The 21,937-nt window shown below is 50.6% G+C and overlaps 1 protein-coding gene across 1 annotated transcript; it reads right to left on the bottom strand.

Annotated features, from left to right (window-relative positions):
- Positions 1–7,678: 7,678 nt before the first annotated feature.
- On the bottom strand, positions 7,679–12,737 carry AQP2 (aquaporin 2). The gene is made up of 4 exons (XM_036252312.1): positions 12,311–12,737; positions 8,944–9,108; positions 8,606–8,686; positions 7,679–7,900 (listed from the first exon to the last, which is right to left on the bottom strand). Exons 1-4 carry the CDS (start codon positions 12,668–12,670, stop codon positions 7,691–7,693), a joined length of 816 nt encoding a protein of 271 aa, XP_036108205.1. The 5' UTR covers positions 12,671–12,737; the 3' UTR covers positions 7,679–7,690.
- Positions 12,738–21,937: the final 9,200 nt, after the last annotated feature.

Genomic DNA, 21,937 nt, shown 5'->3' with positions numbered 1-21,937 from the left:
ACTTTGTACATGGGATGGTAGGGGGCATGGCTGGGTTCGGTTTTAAGTCAGGGAAGAGGCTCTGGGACTTGGGTTGGGGGTCAGAGTTGGGGGGTGCTGCGGGGCACCACTGACCTCCCAGGCCGTCTTCGCCTCTCCCACTTTCCTTTCCGAAGCCCCCCACCTAGATCTCAGGTTTTCCCTCTTCTCCACCTTCTGCTGCCCTCCTCCTCCCAGTCTCTTTAGTCTCCTTGTCCTTCAAGATTTCTCTCCCTCTTGCAATCTGCCTCTCCTCTTTCTCCTTTAGTCTGTTTCTCCAATCTCTGTCTTTTTCAGACTTTTTATCTTTCTTTGCAGTCTCCCTTCAGTCTCTCTCTCTCCTTTCCATTTCTGTTCCCCCCTTCCTTTTAGTCTTAGCCTTAGTCTCTCTGTCTCAGTCTCTCTATCCTCTCTATTTCACCATTGCCCTGCCTCTTCATTTCTATGATTTTTTTGTTTCTTAATTTTTTGGTTTCTGTCTGTCTCTATCTCATTCCCATGTCTCTCTTTCTTACATGTGGTCTTTTTCCAGTGCCCTCAAAGTCAGGTTCTCCCACTCCTGAACTGGGTGACACTTTCTTGCAGTTCCCACCACCCCTCCTCCTGTCTTTGCCCTCTCTCTCTGAGCTCCCAGGAGCTACACACGTTCCTCCACCTCTCCCTTTTCCTGTCTCCACGTTAGGCATGTGGGGAATGAGGCTGGAGTGCCCTCCAGGGCTTGGAGGAGGGGTAGGGAATTACCCTCAGGATCCCAGGAGAGGAACTGCAGGCAAGACCTCCCGCCCAACACACACACACACACACACACACACACCCCCATTGTGTGTCCTTGGGAAGCACTTAGCACAGTGCCTGGCACAGAGTAAAGCTAACTAAAGTTTCCTCATATTGCAATTAGAATTTTATTTTATTTATTTATTTTTGACATTAAAAACCTATTTATTTTTAGCCAACCCTGAAATCAAGGCACTGACTTTTTTTTTTTTTTTTTTTTTTTTTTTTTTTTATCCTCACCCGAGGATATGTTTCCATTTTTTGTACAGATAGAGTGGGAAGGAGAGAGAGGACGGGAGAGAGAGAGAGAAACATCGATGTGAAGGGACACATCGAGTGGCTGCCACCCGCGCGACCAACCAGGGCCGGGGACAAACTGCAACCGAAGTACGTGCCCTTAGCGGGAACCGAACCCCGGTCTCTCCGGACCGCAGGCCGACGCTCTAACCGCTGAGCCAAACTGGCCAGGGCTCAAGGCACTGACTTTTGATGATTACATTTTTTTTTTTTTGCAATTAGAATTTTGAAAGCCCCCTGAAGGCTCTGTGTGGAGCTAAGGTGTAGGGTGCAGCAGAGGGAAAGAACGGGTGCTCCTCTACCAGTCTGTTAGGCAGGAGCTAAGGGGAGGGACCGGGAGGAAAGCCAAGGGCCTAGAGGTTGGGGCTGTGGGCTCCGTGGCAACTAAGGGGCCAAAGAAAACAGGGACCAAAGAAACCCTGCCATTGTTTGTCCTCTGTTCAGTGCTTCCTGCTGGGGCAGCTCCTTCCTCACAACTCTTAAGGCAGGAGGTCTGTCTGTCCTTTTTGCCATAGGTCCTGGGGCCCTGCTCCTGGCAGTGTATGGCAGCTGTATACAGGATTTTCATCTGGCCTTGGGGCTCAGGGCTTGTGGGCCTGGCCCAGACTGGAACAAGGACCTTGATAACCCCACAGGCTTTGAGGACCAGACCCCTTGGCTGTTGAACTTGCCTCCAGTCTGCACCCTTCCACCTTCTTTCTTATCTTCTCTCTCTGGGCACTGTCTTCATGAATCCACAGGTCTCAAACTCCATCATCTTGGAGTGGGAAGGACTTGGCAGTGCTCATGGGAGGCTGGGCCACCAGGGGTAGCTCCACTTGAGGGTTTGGCCCCAATCCTTGACATCTAACCAAGGTCTCCACTGTGAGGTTTGACCTCCTCCACTGTGTGAGGAAACCTGGACTCAGAGGTCCAGAGTCACACAGTGACCTGAGATAGGACCCACAGTATCACCAGGAATGGGCCTGGTGTGGCTGAAGAAGGAGACCCTATCTGTCAAGATTGTTCAGATGGGGCAGCTGGTTATGTTTCCTAGGCCTGTGCTTGAAATCCTTCCATCTCTTTCAACTCTCTATCAAGGTCACTCTGTCCCCAGGTTGTCACAAAAAAACTATTGGAGCACCTATGTCCTGGAATTGTCTTTTCTCTGAGCAACTGGACCCTGCCCTGCCAGCCCCAGAGGACTGCTTCCCTGGGACCTTTCTGGGCTGAGAGATGGGTCACCCCATTTATGGCAGGGAGAGTTAGAATCTTCCCTCCTTACCTGACATAGGAACCCCTGTATTCTCTGGGAGGGCTGGAGTAGAAATGTTAGGGTAATTGGCAGGAGGTGATGCCCTGGGGTTCCACATATACCCACTGTTGGGGAATAATCATCCATTCATTCCACAAAGAGTTATTGAGCACTTACTATGTTCTAGGCACTGGGCATAAGTGAGCAGACAACATCTCTGCCTTGTGGAGCTAATATTCTACTAAAAGGAGACAGTCAATAGATAATGGACAGATGAAGATTATATAGTACAATAGAATCTGGTAAGTGCTATGGAAAAATAGGATATGTCCTGGGGTAGGAGTGGAGTTTCTTTAGGTCAGTGTAGGTCTTACCGAGAAGGAGACATTTGAACAAAGACCTGAAAGAAGAGAGGGAGAGAACCATGCATATATCTGAGGGAAGAACATTCCAGGCAGAGGAAGCTAGGGAGAGCTTAAGGGGGTGAGAACAGACAGAGGTGGTGGAGGTGGACAGACCTGTGCATGATCAAAAAGACTGCAGACTTCACTTGAGAGACCAAGGAAGTCACGGAGTCGAGGACTGGCGCGGTCTGACAACACGACCCCTCTGCTGCAGTGTTGAGAAGAGACTGGAGAGGCAGGGATGGACGCAGGGAAACTGGTAGGAACCTACTCAGGGAGAGATGATGGTGGGCTGGACCTGAGGTGAGGGTGATTGGATTCTGGATCCCCTGTGAAGGTAGAACTGACAGGATTCTCTGATGGGGCTCATGTGGCCTGTGAGAGCAAGGAGTCAAGGATAATGAGGCTTTTGGCTTGAGCAGCTGGACAAATGGAGTTGTTATCAATGGAGATGAATGGACTGTGGGAAGAACAGGTTTGGAAAAAAGAGCAGGTGGTCAGTTTGGGACATGTTGAGTATTAGGTGTTGTCCCAGATGCTGGAGTCCCTGCCCTGATTTCCCAACACAGTGCTATAGCCAGCATGAGGGGACCAAAAGGGACTGTTCTTTGCTCTGCCTGCAGGCCACACAGCCTACCCATGTCTTGGTGCCCTCTCCATGGTACCACCTGGGTCACAAAGCCCAGGATATCCATCTGGCCAGGTTGGCAATGGAAATTTGCCACCAATTAGTTGAACATTGCAATCTCCTCTGCACCATTCCTAACCACACTGCTGGGAGCTCAGGACATGCCAGAGACCTCAGTCTGTCTTCTGGCACTTTGGCCTGTACTGACCATTTCTAAGTTGTAGAAGAAATAGCACTTATTTGCAAATAAACATTTATTGAGCTTACTATATGCAGAACACTGTGCCAGCCGAGACAGATTAGGGAAGATAGACAGGAGCACGCCATCTAAGAACTGGAGGGAGCCTTGCCCCCAAAGGTTTACAGTCTAGCTGGGAGGTACTGCATATATACAGAATCACAGCTTACAGACACAAAACAACATCCAAACAACATTTGCAGGCACAAAGTCTTTATCTGGCACAAAGCGGGACTATGGGAATGGATGCTGCTGGGGCCCAGTGTCAGCTACCTCCTCCCCTCAGCTCAGAGCCTCTCTGTCCCCAGCTTGGAGACAAATCCACCTACCTCTATGCTGCCTGGCTTCTGTCTGGTTTGACGTGTGTCTGACTTCTACCCTCCTCTACACTGACTGGATGCTTTTCAAGGGCAGAAACCATCCCTATGTTGTCATTTTATTCCTGCCCTGCCCCGGCTCTCTCCAAGGCCCTGTGTCCACCACAAGTCAGTGGGCTGGGCTGAACAGGCTCAGTTGTGTGCTCTGGTGTCTGCCAGAGGCTACCAAAAGGGGCCTAGGACTTGCCTCAGATCAGACCTAGTCTCCTTTGACTTCTGAATGGAAAGATCATGGGGTTTTGAATAAAAGGCCTCAGGTCAAGTCTTGTTTCCACTACATAGAGCTGTGTGACTTCAGACCAGTTTCTTAGCTTCAGTTTATTAATTTATAAAGGAGGAAGAACAGTACAATCATGTGCCACTTAATGATGGGGATATGTTCTGAGAAATGAATCGTTAGGCAATTCGGTCATTGTGCAAACATCATAGAGTAAGCTTACACAAACCCAGATGGTATAAACCCAGTAATTGTATGCACTACACACTTATAGGACTGGCAGCACAGTAGGTTTCTTTACACCAGCATCACCACAAACAAGTGAGTAATGTGTTGTGCTATGATGTTACAAAAAATTTTTTATTTTAAAATCCTCACCCGAGCTCTGCCGGTGTGGCCCAGTGGTTGAGCATCGACCCGTGCACCAAGAGGTCCCTGCTTCTATTCCCAGTCAGGGTACATGCCCAGGTTGTTGGCTAAATCCCCAGGTTGCAGGGGATGGGGGGCACGCAGGAGACAGCCAATTGATGTTCTCTCTCATCTATGTTTCTATCTCTCCCTCTCTCTAAAATCAATAAGGAAAAAAAATTAAAAATTAAAAAATAAAATCCTCACCTGAGAATATTTTTTCCATTTATTTTCAGAGAGAGTGGGAGGGAGGGGTAGAGAAAGAGAGAAAGAGAAACACCACCATGATACATCGATTGTACATGCAAGGAATCTCCAACACTCGACTCCTTGGTCTGTGGGCTGAAGCTCTGATCGCTGAGCCAAACTGGCCAGGGACAATGTTACAACCATTTTCAGCTCCATTATAATTCATTGCAAATGTGGTGAATTGTCATTATGAGGCACAAGACTGTATTTGCTCTGTCTCACAAGGTGGGGATAAGGGAATACTGTTGGAAATAAAATCCTGCATGGCTGGGGGCCATTGTCCTTCCCTGCCTGAAGTTTTAGGAGGATTAAGTGAGATAATGCATGTAAAGCACCCAGCACAGAGGCGGGGACATAAGAGATGCTCAATAGGTGTCAGTTCTTCTCCACCCCCATCGCTTTGAATTCTGCTTTGACCTCTGATCTTAGTAACCCCAATATGGGCAAGCAGGGCTAGAAGTGGTGGGGATCTCACATCTAGTTCTGGGGGAGATGAAATCCAGGAAGTGGAACAGACAGAGAGAGAAATTCTTGGCAACTTCTAAAGGGATATGTTCAGGTGAGGTGAGGTGGGGTGGGGGTGAGGTTCTTCAGACACATCCAGGCTTGGCTCACAGCTCAGTGCCCTGCTGTCTTTGAAATTCCAGCCCAAGGACACTCAGCTACCAGGAGTACTGCCTTGGAAGTCACTTTGGTCTTTGACTCAACCCCTCCCCCAGTAGTGAGGCCAGGTGGCTGTCACCAGCTTTCCAGGGGGATTGGGATTTGGGGTTTGCTATTGTTTCCATAGCACCTATGACCCAGGGCAGCCTTTTTCTGACCCCAAAGGGATCTTTGGTCAAGGAAGACAAAAAGACAGATGCAGAGATGGGCACAGTTATAGAAATGTTTCTCATACTCAGTCCTTCTCCGAAGGGAGAGGAGGGCAGGAAGGGGCTGGAGGCTCCAGTGCACAGTGGGTGCTTGGTGCAGTATGGGGCAGATACAGACAAAAGCCTTGAAAGCATGAAGGCAACAAAGAGCATGCAGAAGGGGGCTCAAGGTGTGATTCTTAGGTTAGCTATGCAGCAGGCTGGCGAGGGAGGAGAGAATGGATGGTCTGGGTGGTGGGAAGAAAGAAAGGACAGAACAGCCAGGGTGCACTCAGGTCAGGAGGGGTTAAGAGGCTGGACCAGGAAGTGGCCAGACCCAAGCCTACCTCCTTCTGCCTTAACCTTGGGGTTCACAGGGCTCTCCTTTGCTCTGACTACCAACTAAAGGAAGTAAAAGGGGGGGCGGGGAGGCCAGACTCATACTTCATTATAGCCCTTGGAAGCAGAAATAATGAAATGATTTCAATAATGAGTGATAATGGTATGAGGAATTACAGCTCACACAGCATCTTTACATGCACCATCTCACTTAATCTCAGTTAATCTCATTTGAGAAGCAATGCACTGGCCTGGAAATTTAGAAGCCCAGGCTCTTGACACAGACCTGTCTCTGCCTGGACAAGTTATTTCCATTCTCTGTTTCTGAGAGTGGTAGGCTGCTCTCTCCACAATAACAGTCCTGTGGTTGGGGCTGGAGGGAGGGAGCAGTGGGCTGAGGAGGAAGAATGGATGGATGGAGGGGGAGAAGAGCTGCTGCCTGGGGAGGAGGTCCTGTGGTGGGATGGGAGATGGAAGGATGTTGCCTGGTGCCTGTGGTTTCGTGCCCAAGTGCCTTGCCCAGCCAGCCATAGGTATGTGCTGGGTGAGAGTGCTCACTTGCGAAATGAAATGGAGTGTCTCCTTTCAAGAAGTGTCTAGTTGCAAATTTCCCCCTCTCCCAAGACAAAAGCCAGGGGCCCACAAAGAGCGTTTGTTTTCTCTGTCACAGTGGGAGGTTAATCTCTAGGCCTGGAGGTGGGTGTTGCAGGCATACATGTTAGGCACACACACATACCTGCTTTCCTCCTTTGGAGAGATCTTCCCTCAGGACAGAAAGGAGGTCCTTGGCCACCCAATTTTTCTTTTTTTCCAGAGGCCACTTCTGGGGGAGCCATTCTCTGGTTGACATCTCTCTGCCTCTAGCAATGGGTCCTGACACATCTTGTGGCCCAGCGCTGCAGCTTGAAGGTATTTTCCAGGAGGGGTAGGGTAGGAATATCAGGTCCTTGCCTTCAGCCCTCTCAAAGTGGCCTCCAGGCCCTCCCCTTCTCCAGGGGAGCACACTCTTAGAGCTTCTGGGGTTGATCACTAGCAAGGACTCATCCACTGCGGAGGAAGTGGATTTACTGCAGCGGGGGAGGACGGGGTCAAGGGGAAAGTGAGAGGTCGCCAGCCAGTGCACTTGCACCACCAGAGGCACACCTGCTCACATTCAGGGGCGTGCACGACCTTGCACTTGGGGACAGAGCATTGGGGAATGAACATACACTTTCACGTTAGCAAAACCCCATTCCCAGGTCCCCCATAAGGCGGGGTCTGTATACCCTCCCCCCCCCACACCTACTACTGAAGACAGGTTTTCCAGAATCTTTCTCTGCCCGCTCACCCGTCCTCCTTTCCCAGCTCAGCCTCCCGAATCCCCTGGCTCCCTGCAAGGGGCCAGAGGATTGATTGCTCTCCAGCCTGCAGCCTCTAGACAGGGGTCTGCCAGGCTCACCACTACCCCGTCTCCCTGGCCAGGCCGTGCATATCCTGGAAGCAGCTACTCTGCCCTGGGGGCCAACTTCGGACCCGGGAACAGGAGGGGCAGGTGGGCCCTTCCGTCTCGGGCCAGGGCCGGCAAGGGGTGGCGGGTGCCCCCAGCGCCTGGGCCCGCAGGCGGCCGCTCCGAGCCCCGCGAGCCTGGGGCCGGCGTCGGGGCCGCGCCGAGGGCGCTTAGGCCTTGCTGCCGCGCGGGAGGCTCTGCGGCGAGTGCAGCTCCACCGACTGCCGCCGCCGCACCTCGCGCTCCTCCCAGTCGGTGTCCGGCTCCAGCCCCTTCAGCACGGCCAGGCGATCCGACAGGCTCTTGGAGGACGGGAACAGGACGTAGTTGTAGAGGAGGGAGCCCAAGATGGCGCCGACCAGGGGTCCGATCCAGAAGACCTGCGGGGAGCGGGAGGGCGGCTGGCACCGCGCGGGGCGCAGCGGCGGGGGTGGCCCCGCGGAGGACAGCGCGGCGGTGCCCGGCTCCCCGCCAGCGTCGGGCCTGGGGACCTGCTCGCCTCCCGACCTCGCGTGGGGACGGGGCCTCGCACGGTTATAAAATGCATGTGATGGAAGTAGAAATGACAACGCGGGCTGTTGGGAAGACTTATGAGTTGGGGGTTAAGGGTGCGACTTCCCAAGCGGACGGCCCGAGTGAACTTAGACACCTTATTTACCCTCTCTGTGCCTCATTTTCTTTTCGTAATAATACTTACGGCCTAGGGTTTTGACAACGAAATGAGTTAATATTTGCAAAGCACTTGAAATAAGGCTTGGCACGTACTAAGCACTACATAAGTGCTAAATAAAAATATGTAAGTATTCGCTAACAAATATTACAGTTTCTCGAGTTCCAAGCACTGAGTGAGCTGTTTTACACCAGTGACCTCATTCCTCCGCAAAGCCAGTGTGCGGCCAGAACCACGACTGTCCTCACTGACAGATGTGGAAACGGAGTCTTTCAGCATCAGACCCGGAAGGTGGGACCCAGAAGGAAGAGTGTGGAGGGTTTGCTGAGCCCCCACCACACTCTAGTCCAGCCCTTGCTGAGATGGGTTTCTGGGGCAGGGGAGGAAAGTCAGGGAGGGAGGTTTCAGTCATTACCCAGTGATTATCAAATGTGCCGGTGACAACAGCTGGAGCCAGTGAGCGGGCAGGATTCATGGAGCAGCCAGTATAGTGGATCTATAACGGAAAGCAGGGATCAGGGAGAGAGAAAGGAGGGGAGGGAAGAAGAGTGACATTTGTCCTTTGGGGGTATGTGGCAGTCAAACCCTCTGGGGTGTGTCTGTTGGTTCTGGGAGTCTGTATCTGTTCCTCCGGGGGTCTTTGTGTCTGCCATTTTGGGGGATTCTGTGTATTTGTCTCTAGAGTGGTCTGTGGGTCTGTTTGGGGGAAAGTCTGTGTGTCCAGGGAGGCTGGAACCAGTGGCCATGACCTACCCCAAGGAGGTGGCCCAGGGCCACAGAAAAGCCAATGGATAGGGCAGGGGTGCCCAGGTTGTCTCCACGACGCTCATCTGTTGAGGCAAAGATGCAGAGCACCAGCTGCAGGGTCAGGAAAAGCTCCACAGTAACGGCCTGGCCAGCGGTCGTGTTGTTGTTTAGCTGGGGACAGAGGAAGTGGGTGGGAAAACAGTGAACACACTCCCCACACTGGCTGCATCTTCCTGCCCACCTGCAGTCAAGAGAGGCTTCTGGGCTGGCTAGGAGCCAGAGCGCTTGGGCTCACCAGCCACCTTACTTATGCCTTCTTCCTGGGCCCTGGACCAAAGGTAGAGGGATGAACCCCAAGACCCCCTGTGGTTCCCCACTCAGAGGTAGGAAAAAAGACTTCATAGCCCATTGGATTTGGGACTAGAGTTGTGTGCCTACAACGTGAGCAGAAAAGGATGCCGAGTGCAGAATTTCTGTTTCTTGAAAAGCAAGAAGAGAAGAGGTTTTGAATACAGCAGAAAGCTTTAGGCCAAGTAACAGAAAGTCCTTCCTCTCTCCCTAAGCCATAAGATACTGGTGTGACAAGAGGACAATGTCTTTCTTCTTGTGGTCTAAGGGCTCCCAGGGACGGGGACTTGGGTCTGGGGATGGTCCTAGTGTGCCCTCTTCCCCCACAAGTCTAGCATGTGACTCTTTCCTCTAATTTTTGCCTGTTCCCCTTGACTTTGCCTGTTTCCCACTGCGTTTCAGGCCTCAGTTTTGCCTTGTGGATTTGTTCCCTGCACATCCTGTGGAGGTTGAGGTGGGAGTGCTGGAGCCCTACATTGCGATGCCTCCATACCCATGTGGGATACTCATGGTCCCAGCAGACCCTGCCTTGGATAATGAGAGAACTTGGGGCCAAGCAGAGAGGTAATTTCATAACTGGACCACACCCAGCACTTGATTTCTCTCTGGGTTTTGTCATTCTGTACCCTACACCCTGCCCTCTGAGGCTGGGCACTGAACTGGGTGGAGCTGATAGTTCTCACCTCTCACGCTCCTTCTTCAGGCCCTGAACCCACAACCCTGGGTCCTAGCCATTGGGTCTCTCTAGGGTCTAACGCCAATCCCCTGTGATCCAGTGTCAGAGCCTCTAGTGGGGTACAGGTGAAAAGAGCTTTGAAGGCAGACACTTTGGAGGCCTCTGACTTACCATGAGCCCCTGTTTACTTCAACCTCAGTTTATCCTTCTGTAAAATGAGTATGACAGAATTCTGGAGGACTGTGTGAGGACTGGAAATGACAAGGGCAGAGCTCTAGCCCCACTCCCGCTGGTAAATGACTACTCTAAAAAAGTGTGGAGGCGAGTTTGGTGTCAGACGGCTCTGGGTCTATGTCCAGGTGCTGACACTTACTGGTTTTGTGACTCGAATCAGTTGAATACTGAGCCTCAATTTACCACTCATAGTAGAGAGATCACAGAATTTACTTTACAGTGTTATACCAAGAATGAGATGATATCTGGCCAGGCACAGAGCAGGTGCACATCAATGGTAACTTCCTGGTGGCCAGGTTGGCCTTTTTAGGAACCCCAGAGGACACCTAGGACAACCTTAAGGTCATCTGACTTTCTTTAGCTTCAGGGTAATTCAGCCCCACTGTGGCCCCCTTCCAGCCAGCCAGGGTTCTCAGTTTCTCAAGATAGTAAATGCTGAGCAATAATGGGAGAAACTTCCCAGACCCTTCCATTCCGAGGGCTCCAGTCAACTGTGAAATGAAGGAGGAGCAGGACTGAGAGTCCCCATGTCCCTTTAGCAGTTCCACTGCCTTGCTATTAGAGGAGATTCCCCAGGCACATTCGGAGACTTTCTCAGGAAGTTCCTCTTTCAGTCGAACTGAACCTTGCCATACCGCCAGCTAAGCTAACTTTGTCAAATGTCACATGCCTCAGTCTGTGCCCTGCCATGGCCAGTCTACCCTTTTCTCAGCCCTGAGCCCCCAGGCTAATCACATGTTCCATTTGGAAGAAGAGAGAAGTCCTCCAATTGGGATACCTCTGACCCTTGGATAAGAAAGGGCCACCCATGCAGGGACAGGCTGGCCACAGGGACTGTGCAGGACTCTTCAGAGACATCAGAGCTCTTACCTAGTGGCCTAGAGACAGAACAGGCCAAGAAATGCAGGGAACTGAGGCATGAAAGAGGCACTTGCTGTCTGGGTTTGGGATGTGGGAGGTGGAGTGAGGGTTCTGCTGAGGGGGCACAGACCATTCCTCCTCACCGATGCCCTCAGATGCCCAGGCTTTGCACAGAACCAAGAGAGGAGAGGGTGGGGCATAGAGGGGGGCTGCGGCATCACCTTCAGTTCCCAAAGTACCCAAAGTGCGCAATCAGCCACTGTTCATGAAATCAGCTGTTAACTCATGGGCTCCAGAGTCTGGAGAGACATCACCCCTTTAGCTTTCCTCTGGGTTCTGGTTCTTTCTCTGGTATTAACACACTGTAGAACTTTTGGCCTGTACTTCCCTTCTCTGAGCCTCAGTTTGCAAAACAAGGCTTAGGTGGTGGCTCGGGTCGAAAGATCATGGGTTTTGCAGTCAAGCCTGGGTTTGAAGAATGGTTCTGGCACTTTCCCTCTCTGAGCCTCAGTTTCCATATTCTTTTTTTTTTTAATCCTCATCCGAGGACATTTTTCCATTTTTTGTACAGAGTAGGAGGGGGAGAGAGGAAGAGAGAGAGAGGGAAACATCGATGTGAAAGGGACACATCGAGTGGCTGCCACCCGCACGACCAACCAGGGCCGGGGACAAACTGCAACCGAAGTACATGCCCTTAGCGGGAACCGAACCCTGGTCTCTACGGACCGCAGGCAGACGCTCTAACCGCTGAGCCAAACCGGCCAGGGCTCAGTTTCCATATTCTTAGGAAAGGATTTACCCATCCCCACCTCGCAGGGCTGTTGCGAAGTGTCAGCGCTAGACTCGTGAGGAGCCCCTGCTGTGAGGCCTGCACACTGTACATGCTGAAGGAAACTTGGGTTCTTCCCTCGAGAAGACCTTCGGGACTCACTCTCGGAGGTCTCTCCCAGCTTGGAAACACGTCTACTTTAGGACCCTGTCCTCTGCCGAATTCTAGCCCAGTCCTGACTGAAATGCAGGCGTCTTCCTCCACGAGACTCAGGGCAGAAGGTAGCAGGGGAGCCATGGGGACCTGCCGGCTTCAGCTCTGCACTGCTGCTCCTTCTACCCTGGTTCTCCTATGGCAGCTGGTTCCGCACCTCCCACCGCCCACAGCCTCCCTCCCTCTGTCTCTCTCCCCCCTGGACCCACCAAGATCTGTTCCCTCCCATGTCATCTGCCCCTTGCGGAAGAGATGAAGTTCAGGCTACTCACTGCATTGATAGCCAGGTTCCCTCGGACAGCTGTCGGTGTGATCTCATGGAGCAGAGCAGCTCCTGCCACGGCTCCCAGCAGCTGGGCAGCCACGTAGAAGGCAGCTCGGAGAAAGGAGACGTGGCAGCCCACCAGGCAGGCCACGGTCACGGCTGGGTTGATGTGGGCCCCACTGACGTGGCCCAGAGCCTGCACCAGGGTGCCGATAGCCAAGCCGAAGGCCATGGAGATCTGCAGCACAGAGGGCGGCGCTGTCGGCCAGTTGAGGGCCGAGCCCAGGCCAAAGAAGACAAAGATGAGTGTGGCCAGGAACTCCGCAAACACCGCTCTGGAGAAGGCTATGGACCGGAGTTCCCACATGCTGTGGAGCCTTTTGTGGGCTGGCCCAGCTGTGTCAAGGGCAGGAGGCTTGTGGCTGCCTCCCTCTCTCTCTCTTTCTCTCTCAGGATCTCTGGGGAGGCTGGGCCATGGGCATTTACAGGGTCCCTCCATCCTGGACACGTGGGGTGGAGGTGGAGTTTAAACCAACACCTCCTCTCCCCTATGTCTTTCTCCTGCCCCCACTCCCCACCCCTGCCTACCACATGCCTATCACCCCATCTTGGCCTTCACAGCTGACTAATGTTCCCCATTAATGAGCTTCAGATAAGGACTGACGTCCCCTGGTTTTCCGTGTTTGTCCCCTCAGTTACCCCAGGGCTGTTGCCCCAGGGGCTCCCCCAGCCCCCATAGGCTCTGTAAATGGAGATTCTGTAGGAGATTTGCCAAACCCCCTCTCCCTGACTTAAACTGTTGGCCAAGGCAGGGGCAACACTTCTTCCAAAACTGACCAGGGAAGAGGATGTCAACACTACCCCTTCTAGTGACTGGGAAGTTTTTCCTGCTGTCTGACCTCCAATTATTTCTTCTTGGTTTTTTCTTTTTAATTATTTTTTTAATTGATTTTTAGAGAGAGATAAAGGGAGAGGGAGAGAGAGATAGAAACATCCATGAGAGAGAACATCGATTGGCCGCCTCCTGCATGCCCCCCACTGGGGATCAGGCCCACAACCTGGGCATGTGTCCTGACTTGGAACTGAACCGGCGACCTCTTGGTGCATGGGTTGATGCTCAACCATTGAGCCACACCAGCCGGGCCAATTATTTCTTCTTGAAGGGGATGGAAAACAACTGGTTGGCTGTGACTCGAACCTTTCTTTTTTTTGTTGTTGTTGTTTTTTTTTTTTCATCCTCACCCGAGGACATTTTTCCATTTTTTGTTCAGATAGAGCGGGAGGGAGAGAGAGGAAGAAAGAGAGAGAGAGAGAGAGAGAGAAACATCGATGTGAAGGGACACCTCGAGTGGCTGCCACCCACACGACCAACCAGGGCCAGGGACAAACTGCAGCCGAGGTACGTGCCCTTAGCGGGAACCGAACCCAGGTCTCTCTGTACCGCAGGTCGATGATCTAACCGCTGAGCCAAACCGGCCAGGGCGTGTGACTCGAACCTTTCGAGGCACAAAGGTTTTTGTATCTCTTCTGTGCTTGCGTTCTTACTGTCAATCACCCATAAGTCATTAAGCTTCACCTCCTCCCTAGAACCCCAGCCAAATAGCAGTCCCATAGTCTAGAGGCAGGGGATGGTTTCAGTGGCATTGGGACCCTGGCCCTGGGTGATGGAGTCAACCTGCGGTTGACTGAGACAGTTGCGGGTTTCCATTCCAGCATCATCCTCATCCATCTTTGTGAACCCTTCTTGTCCATCTCTGTAAAAAGGAGGTACTACCTTATCGGATTGGGGTTTGGATTAAATAAAATAGCATAATACTGTGCTCAAAGCAATGCCTGGTCCATGGTAAGCCATCGATTAATATCAGATATTATCAATAGTATTATTTATACTTCGAGGAGGAGAATTGAGTCTTCCCAAACTCACGTTAGAGTTCCAGAAGCTGTTGCAGACTCTAGGCACCCCCCTGGAGCTCAGGGCCACACAGGACTTGGCGGGGGGCATTTCTATGAGGCAGTGAGCTGTGCAGGCTTATAAAGGCTGCAATGCTTGAAAAGTGACTCTCCAGCCTCAGTGCCCACTCAGCCCAGCATTGGGCAATGCCACTTCCTGCCATTGATGCTGCTCCAGCCCAGGGTCTAGGAGGCATTTAGGCCTGAGAGTCCCCAGGCCCGACACCCTGCTCTTCCCTAATCCCCCCAGTCCTACTTCCTTTCCTGAGGTTGCAAAGGCAAGGTCAGGCTCTGAGTGCGGTCAGGAGGACTAGCTTTGACCCTGCTCTACCTCCTGACCAATAGGTCCCCATGCACCTCACAGGCCCAGGAATGGAAATCTGGGTGGATTGGAAACGGTAGAGTGGAGCCCCTTGTGCTGTAACTCAGGGGGACATTGAGGTCCAGGGAGGGCAAGTGACTCATCTAAGGTGGTCCAGCAAGTTAGTGATTGAGCTGGGACGAGAACCTGATCTGGAGAGCATTCTACCACACCCTCCATTGCCAAGTCATACTCCAAGGCTCAGTTTCCTTGTTTAGAAAATGGGAGTAATGATGCCCACCCCACAGAGTTGTTTTGAGGATGGAGCAAGATAATGAATGGGTAATATTTTGCAATTGAGAATGCATCATTCAAATATATATTGGGTCTAGTGAACCCTGCTAGTGAGGAGGTAGAGGAAGAAAAGGAAGAGGGAAAAGAAGAGAGAATAAAATGACCCAGACAACCCTGGCCAGTTAGGCTCAGCGGTTAGAGCGTCGGCTTGCGGTCCAGAGAGGCCCGGGTTTGGTTCCCGGTAAGGGCGCGTACCTTGGTTGCAGTTTGTCCCCGGCCCTGGATGGGTTGTGTGGGTGACAACCACTCGATGTGTCCCTTTCATGTTGATGTTTCTCTCTCTCTCTCTCTCTTCTTTCCACTCTATCTGAACAAAAAATGCAAAAGTGTCCTCAGGTGAGGATAAAAAAAAGAAAAAATGACCCAGACAACATGGAAGGTCCAAAACATCAGGTATTCTCATGGGGTTTGTTCTCTGGTATATGTCCAGTGCCTAGAACAGTGCCTGACATGCAGGTAGATGCTCAACTATATCCTGAATGGAGATACTTCTACCCCCACCCTTGCCTCCTGCAGAGAGAGGCTGAGATGAATCCAGATGGACTGAGGCCTGGGGTGGACATGAACTCCACACTCCTCACATCCACCTGCCCACTCAGTCCAGCACCCAGTAGTTTTCCAGTGACTCCAGGTAAAGCTCCTCCCTCCACCTGCCGGCCCCCTCTTCTTTCCCAGGGCACAGCTCTTACTTGGCACCCTGGTTCTCTGCTCTCAGCCATCCCATTCCAATCTCAGCCACTCCTAATGCTCCAGGAAGAGACTCAAAGGGAAAAGAAAACTGTGATTTGCCCACATCCTTGTCTGGGCTCAAGTCTGGGAGGAGGGAAGGGTGCCAATCATGACTGGGTTCTTACTCTTTACCTTTGAGACAGGGAGAAAGAAAGTGTTTCTGTCAAAGCCACAGGGTTTGAGCCCTGCTTCATGGGAAGCAGTGGAGCACCCCCAATGAGAGGACAACATTTTGTCTCCAATGACCATTATGTGACATCTGTATGAGGTCCAAAGGGCCATCAGTTGTATGATGCACTACTAATTAGAATATGAAAAAAATGCTTTTTTAGAGATGGATGATAGTAATGGTTGTGTAACAGTGTGAATGTACTTAATACTATTGAACAGTGCACTTAAAAATGGTTAGGATAATACTTTGTAGCAATTAAAAATAATTTGAAAAAGCAAGTAAAGGAACACGACCTGAAAATGCTTTCTTAAAACCAATTTTTATTTTGTTTTTATTGAAAGAAGTCTTTTTTATTTATTTAGATATCAGTTTTTAAGTCAAAATAGGAAGTAAAAAAGGAAATTATAGGCAAAATAAATTGGCCAAAATACAATCTACCCTTGAACAACACGGGTTTGAACTGCACGGGTCCACTTACATGTGGGTTTTTTTCAATAAATGCTATAAATGTATTTTCTCTTCCTTATGATTTTCTCAATAACATTTTCTTTTCTTTAGTTTACTTTAGTGTTAGTATAAAATACAAAGTAACATACATAACATGTATTATTTGACTGTTTATGTTATCAGTAAGGTCAATAGTAGGCTATTTGTAGTTAAGTTTTGGGGGGATGAAAAGTTATACGTGGATTTTCAACTGCACAGGGCATTGGCAACCCTAATCCTCATGTAGTTCAAGGGTCGAATGCCACCCTAAGTTATCTTCACATTCAGAGTCCAACTTCCCTAAATCCGTTTTGAGTCGGAGTCCCCACACAGTGTCACCCTCTGTGCCATCAGGAGTGTAGCTGTGTGCCATTTCTTACAAGACTATTCACTGCTCTTTCCAGAATTTCTTTCCAAGCCTGGGACACTCCTTCTGTAAACTTTATCGCATGTGTTTTCTTGCTGCATGGGACCGGCAGTCACATTGCCCTTTTCTCCATAATAAAACATACCACAGTTTCATCTACTTGTGAAGCTCTTCCTTTCTTAGGTTTCACAAAACTCTAGACTGTTGTTTTGCAAGAAAATACAGAATTGTTCTTCAGTGGTAACTATTTGCTCCACTAATAACAAATTCTTGCTGTGCTCCTTTGTTTTCCTGTCTTTGTGTATACACAGTAACTCTGTTTAACTGCTTAACCACAATGTAACCTCCTTGAAGACATTTAAATAGCAATTAAACCAAACGGATGTAAGAATTAGAAGGCATGGAATTTACCTGACCAAGTTTAAATACGCACAGGTAGTGACAGCCACTCCCAGCTGCTATAAGACAACCCGATTGTAAGAGACGTTAAAATGAGAAAAATGAGTACATTTTAGAATTGATTAAATATAGCAGTTATAATATTAAACACGCATTTAGAGCTCATTCTGTCATGCACTGCTCTAGACATTTCTACATATTAAATCTCTTAATCTTCACAGCAGTCCTATGAGCTAAACATCCCCTTTTTTTTAGAGGTGAGGAAAATGAGGCAGAGAGAGGTGAAGTAATTTTCCAGAGGTCACACTGCTATAAGTGGGGAGGCACAATTAGAACTTCAGGAGACAGGTTTCAAGAGGGCTTTGGATTATGAAAGCGAATCACTACCTCACCTCTTGAAATAATCAAGATGGGAAAGAAGTGAGAAAGAATACTAAAGGGCCTTGGCCGGTTTGGATCAGCGGTTAGAGCGTCAACCCACGGACTGAAGGGTGTTGGGTTTGATTCCAGTCAAGGGCATGTACCTGGGTAGCAGGTTCAATCCCCAGCCCTGGTCCGGCTGTGCAGGAGGTAGCCAATCAATGTGTCTCTCACACTTTGCTGGGTTTTTTTTTTTTTTCCTCTCTCTTCCTCCCTCCCTTCCAATCTATATCCTTGGGAGAGGATTAACAAGAAAGCAAAACAAACAAAAACAAGAAAGAAAGAAAGAAAGAAAGAAAGAAAGAAAGAAAGAAAGAAAGAAAGAAAGAAAGAAAGAAAGGAAGGAAGGAAGGAAGGAAGGAAGAAAACAGACTCTGAATAATAATTTAAAAACCACAGAAAAATTTGGGTGGTGTTTGCTGGGGTCTTGAAGAAGGGAGCTGAGCCCCTGGAAAGTGAAGGCAGAAAGAGGTGTCTGTGGGAAGCTGTGCCCGTGAGTGTGCCACCTGTGGGGGCACAGTGACAGAATTCAGGACCCGTGCTATCTGACAGCTGATGTGAGGTGTGTTTCCTGCTCTGAGCCACGCTGCAAATGCCCTCCATTCTCCCCACAAGGTTGTAAATGTGGGTCACGCACCACAACTTGGAGGCTGGACCATTGGGGAAGGAGGGAGGAGGGACAGGGCAGATCCACAGTCAGGTGAAGTGGGACAGAGCGAAGAGAGCAGACCTGGGCGGCAGCTGGGCGAGGTGGAAGGCGGGGGCTCAGGCCCTCAGGAAGCCCGAGAAGTGCTGGAGGGTATCAGATCCACGCAGTTCTGGGACAGAGTGCAAGCCACTGGATTTCTATGTGGCCAGATAAAATACATGATACCCAGGTAAATTTAGATTTCCGGTAAATAATAAAATGTTTGGCATAAGTAATTCCAAGCAAATGTGGGACATACTTATACTGAAGGTTATCTGATATTTGAAATTGAAATTGAACTGGGAGTCCTGTATTTTTATGGCTAAATCTGGCAACTCTGTTCTATGTGAAAACAGAGGAGAAACCCAGAGGACTGAAGGCCTGGGGACATCTGGGCTTCAAACTAAATCCTCACAAGGACTTTTGGGGATGAGTTGTCTTAGCTCCATTTTACAGAGAAGGAAACTGAGGCCCAGTGAGGTTATAAAGTTTAGCAGAGACAAGCTATGAATACAGGTCTGTCCGATCCAGAAATTCAGGCTTTTCCCCCAGTGACTGGCTGACTTCACCTTCTAAACCCCAGCTCAAAGGACGGGCAGTTCTGACAGTGAAGAACCAGGAGGAGGCAGGGAAAGTTGAAGGTCCAGGCTTCCAGGGCACACAAAGACAGCTTCTTACAGTCTCTCTCCTACCCATGGAGCGGGCCCAGGGATGAAGAAGATGGGAGCTCACCTAACCTCCCATAGCTCCCCACTGCCCACAGGATGAGGTAGGACTTGGGCTTGCCATGTCCCCCTTCCTCCCCCTCCTCCCTGGGGCCCTGATATGTGTTGTCCCCTCAGCTTGGTTTATGTGTCACCACCATTTTCTCATGACCAATTCTTCCTCAAACTCCAGGCCAGTGACTTTCAAACCTTTCTGATCAAGACGAACAAGAGGAAATACATTTAATATCTTAATTCATAACATTATCTGGATAGAAAGATAGAGATAGAGATATAACTAAAATGAACATTTTACAAATCAGTATTTCCTAAATGTGATGTTTTAAATTCCTCTATTCTGTTTCGCTAAAATAGTTATTCAGGTCACCACTACTAAATCAATTTCGTGACTCATTAATGGGTTGCCACTCACAGTTTGAAAAACACCATTTTCAATCCTGGCTTAAAAATTGCTTTCTCTCCTTATGGCTCCTAAAGGACTAAGACACTAAACAATTTCTTTTTAAATTTCTTTCTTATTGGAGAGGGCTTCCTGTAGCCTCACCGTCGTGCTTGCCCAGGCCCATCACCGACGGTGTGCCTTGCCTTTTTGTATCCTTCAGAGGCTGGTGTTGATTTCTTCAGTGTCTTGCTCCTCTGCTGGACTGTGAAGAGAGGGCAGGGACCATATCTGGTTTACTCATCATTACACCCTCACCCCAGCGCCTAGTATAGGGTCTGGCACATTATAGGTGCTCAATAAATGTTTGTCAAGTGAATAACTGAGCAAAACCACCAGCTCTTGTCCCCCCAAGCCTACCTGCACCCTGCCCTGCAATCTCCAGATTTCAGCCACATGGCATCATAGCTCAGGTACCTGATGCAGGAGATAAATTGATTCTCAGAGCTTGGGAAGAGAAAGGGAGTGTGCATTTGTGCATTGGTGGGTAAGGAGGGGTCAGGAACAAGTTTGTCTTCATTTGAAAAGAATTGTGAGTAAGGGGGTGGGCACAGGGACACCTTTCTAATAACCCTGCATTGTGAGTAGTGAGTCCCCAATTGCTTGGAGGAGTCCAAAAAGGGCTGTGCAAGCACGAGAGAAGCTGTGGCAGGAGCCTGTGCACAGGGAAAGGGTTGGACAAGCTGACTAATGGGGTCCTATATAGCTCTGCAGCATGGAGAAGCCCAGGCTGCAGGTTAATAAAGCCTCCTTACAGGAGGGCAACTGGCAGCCATTGTGGAGTCTAGCAGGAGAGGAGACCAGCTGGGAGGAGAAGGTTGCAGGAGGGCGTATTGCTCCTCTCTTAACCGAGCACCTTCCAGTCCCTGGCTTCCTCCCCCAACACATGGGGAGGTTGTCCAGGCTGGAGGCCCCAAAGAGCTGAGGGCGACTTGGTGGCCCTCTGGGCTTCCACACACCCTGGAAGCAGAGCTGGAGGGCAGAGAGGAAAATATTTGCCAGCTGACCAGGAGAGCTGCTGTCTCCACCTTTTGGGAGACAGGGGAGCTGTGGATGCCAGGGCCAGGCCAGGCCAAGATCATACCAGAGAAGGGGTGGTAACAAACTGGAAGGGTTGTGGACAGCACCCCACCACCATTGCTCGCAAAGGTCACCCAAACCTGTTTGACTCCCTACTCAGAACAGCTGCAGGTGAACTGCCCTAACTCCCCAGTGCCTGCCTCCAGCATCAGTGGCCTCTAAGACTGGATGGCCTGCAGGACCCTTTCAGACTCTGTGCAGAACCCCTCCTGTCCCCATGCCCCCATGCTCACTCACCTTTCTCCCACACTTGAGTCCTCCTGACCCTCCCCGGCCTCCACCCTCGTCAGCCTCATGCCTCTTCCTGCCTGCCCAATGTGTGAGGCGTTGAGCTAGGCTCCCACTCCTTTTCTCCACCAGTCATCTCAACTGTGGGGAAAGTGGGTACAAAACCACCCCATTTCATGGATCAGGGTAGGGAAGCTAAAGGATATTAAGCTAACCACTGCCTCCTCTGCCCTCTATGCCACAGCACCCTGCTTCACCTCCATGACAGCACAGATCATGCTCACCTGGCTGATTTGTTTAAGCTCTGAGGACAGGAACTGATTGAATTCATCATTGTAGTCCTAAAACTTAATGCGTGATTGGCATGGAGTAAATGCTCAATAAAAATGTTTGTAGAATGAGCTGTTTGCCCAAGGTTCAACAGCTAAGAAGTACTTAAGCCATAATTCAAACTCAGATCTTCCTGGATCCCAACCCAGCCCACACCTTTCACCCTCCTCCAGGAAGCCTACCCTGACTTAGTCAGAATCCTGGGTATTTGGGTGTGTTCCTATCACCCACTCTCCCTGAAAGCAGGGCCTGGGACAATGTCTCAGCCTGGCTCTGATTCCCTCGATCTGGCCAGCTCTGGCCCCAGAACCCACGGGATCTCTGTGGAATATGAATGTCCAGGTCAGGGATGAAGGGCCCAGGAAGCAAAGCTCAGTCAAACCAATGATGTTTTCCTGCCTGTGGGCCCAGCCACCTGCCTCATGACCCCTGCTCATCCGACCATGATTCCGCCTGGGCCTGGGCCTGCCAGCTTCTCACAAGAGCCAGCCCAGGCCTTGGTATTCTCTGGGGTGGGTCCAGGTGGGGCACCTGATCCCCTGCTCATTTTTGCTGCAATTTAATATCAGCCTCTAATTTGCACGCTCTGCTGACATCCGTCCCTCCTCCCTCCAGTCTCTGCTGGGGGAAGGGAGAACAAGTACTCTCCACAGCACTTCTGAGGGCCCCTGGGAATCCCTCGGGCTCACTTCACCCCCAGGCCTTGGTTGGAGGGTCTGCTACGCCCACCAAGGGAGCAAGACCTGGATGTCCAGAGGGCTGGGGGCAGACCTCAGTGCCACCTCTTCGGCTGCCTGGCTGTGGAATCCAAAGCCTCTCAGGTTCTCCAAGCTTCCGTGTGAACAAATGTAAGAGGACCTGCACGTGATAAGTGTTCAAAACGATGAGTCTAGGCCTCCCCAAGGGCTGAGGGCCTGTGGCTCAGGGAAATCCTTGCCTTCTCTAACCTTCCTTCTCTCTGCAATG

This window comes from Molossus molossus, unplaced genomic scaffold (assembly GCF_014108415.1).
Source record: "Molossus molossus isolate mMolMol1 unplaced genomic scaffold, mMolMol1.p scaffold_m16_p_10, whole genome shotgun sequence".
Lineage (NCBI taxonomy): Eukaryota > Metazoa > Chordata > Mammalia > Chiroptera > Molossidae > Molossus > Molossus molossus.
Note: the sequence above shows the minus strand (reverse complement) of the source record. Positions and strands in the feature narration are given on the sequence as shown.

Excerpts from the sequence above, each read along its gene's own strand:
- AQP2 (XM_036252312.1), bottom strand. The coding sequence starts at position 12,670 with ATGTGGGAACTCCGGTCCATAGCCTTCTCCAGAGCGGTGTTTGCGGAG. Across the intron at positions 8,687-8,943 it reads CCCTGGGCCACCTCCTTGGG|ATCCACTATACTGGCTGCTC; the intron begins GTAGGTCATGGC and ends TTTCCGTTATAG. Across the intron at positions 7,901-8,605 it reads GCACATTTGATAATCACTGG|GTCTTCTGGATCGGACCCCT; the intron begins GTAATGACTGAA and ends CGCTCCCCGCAG.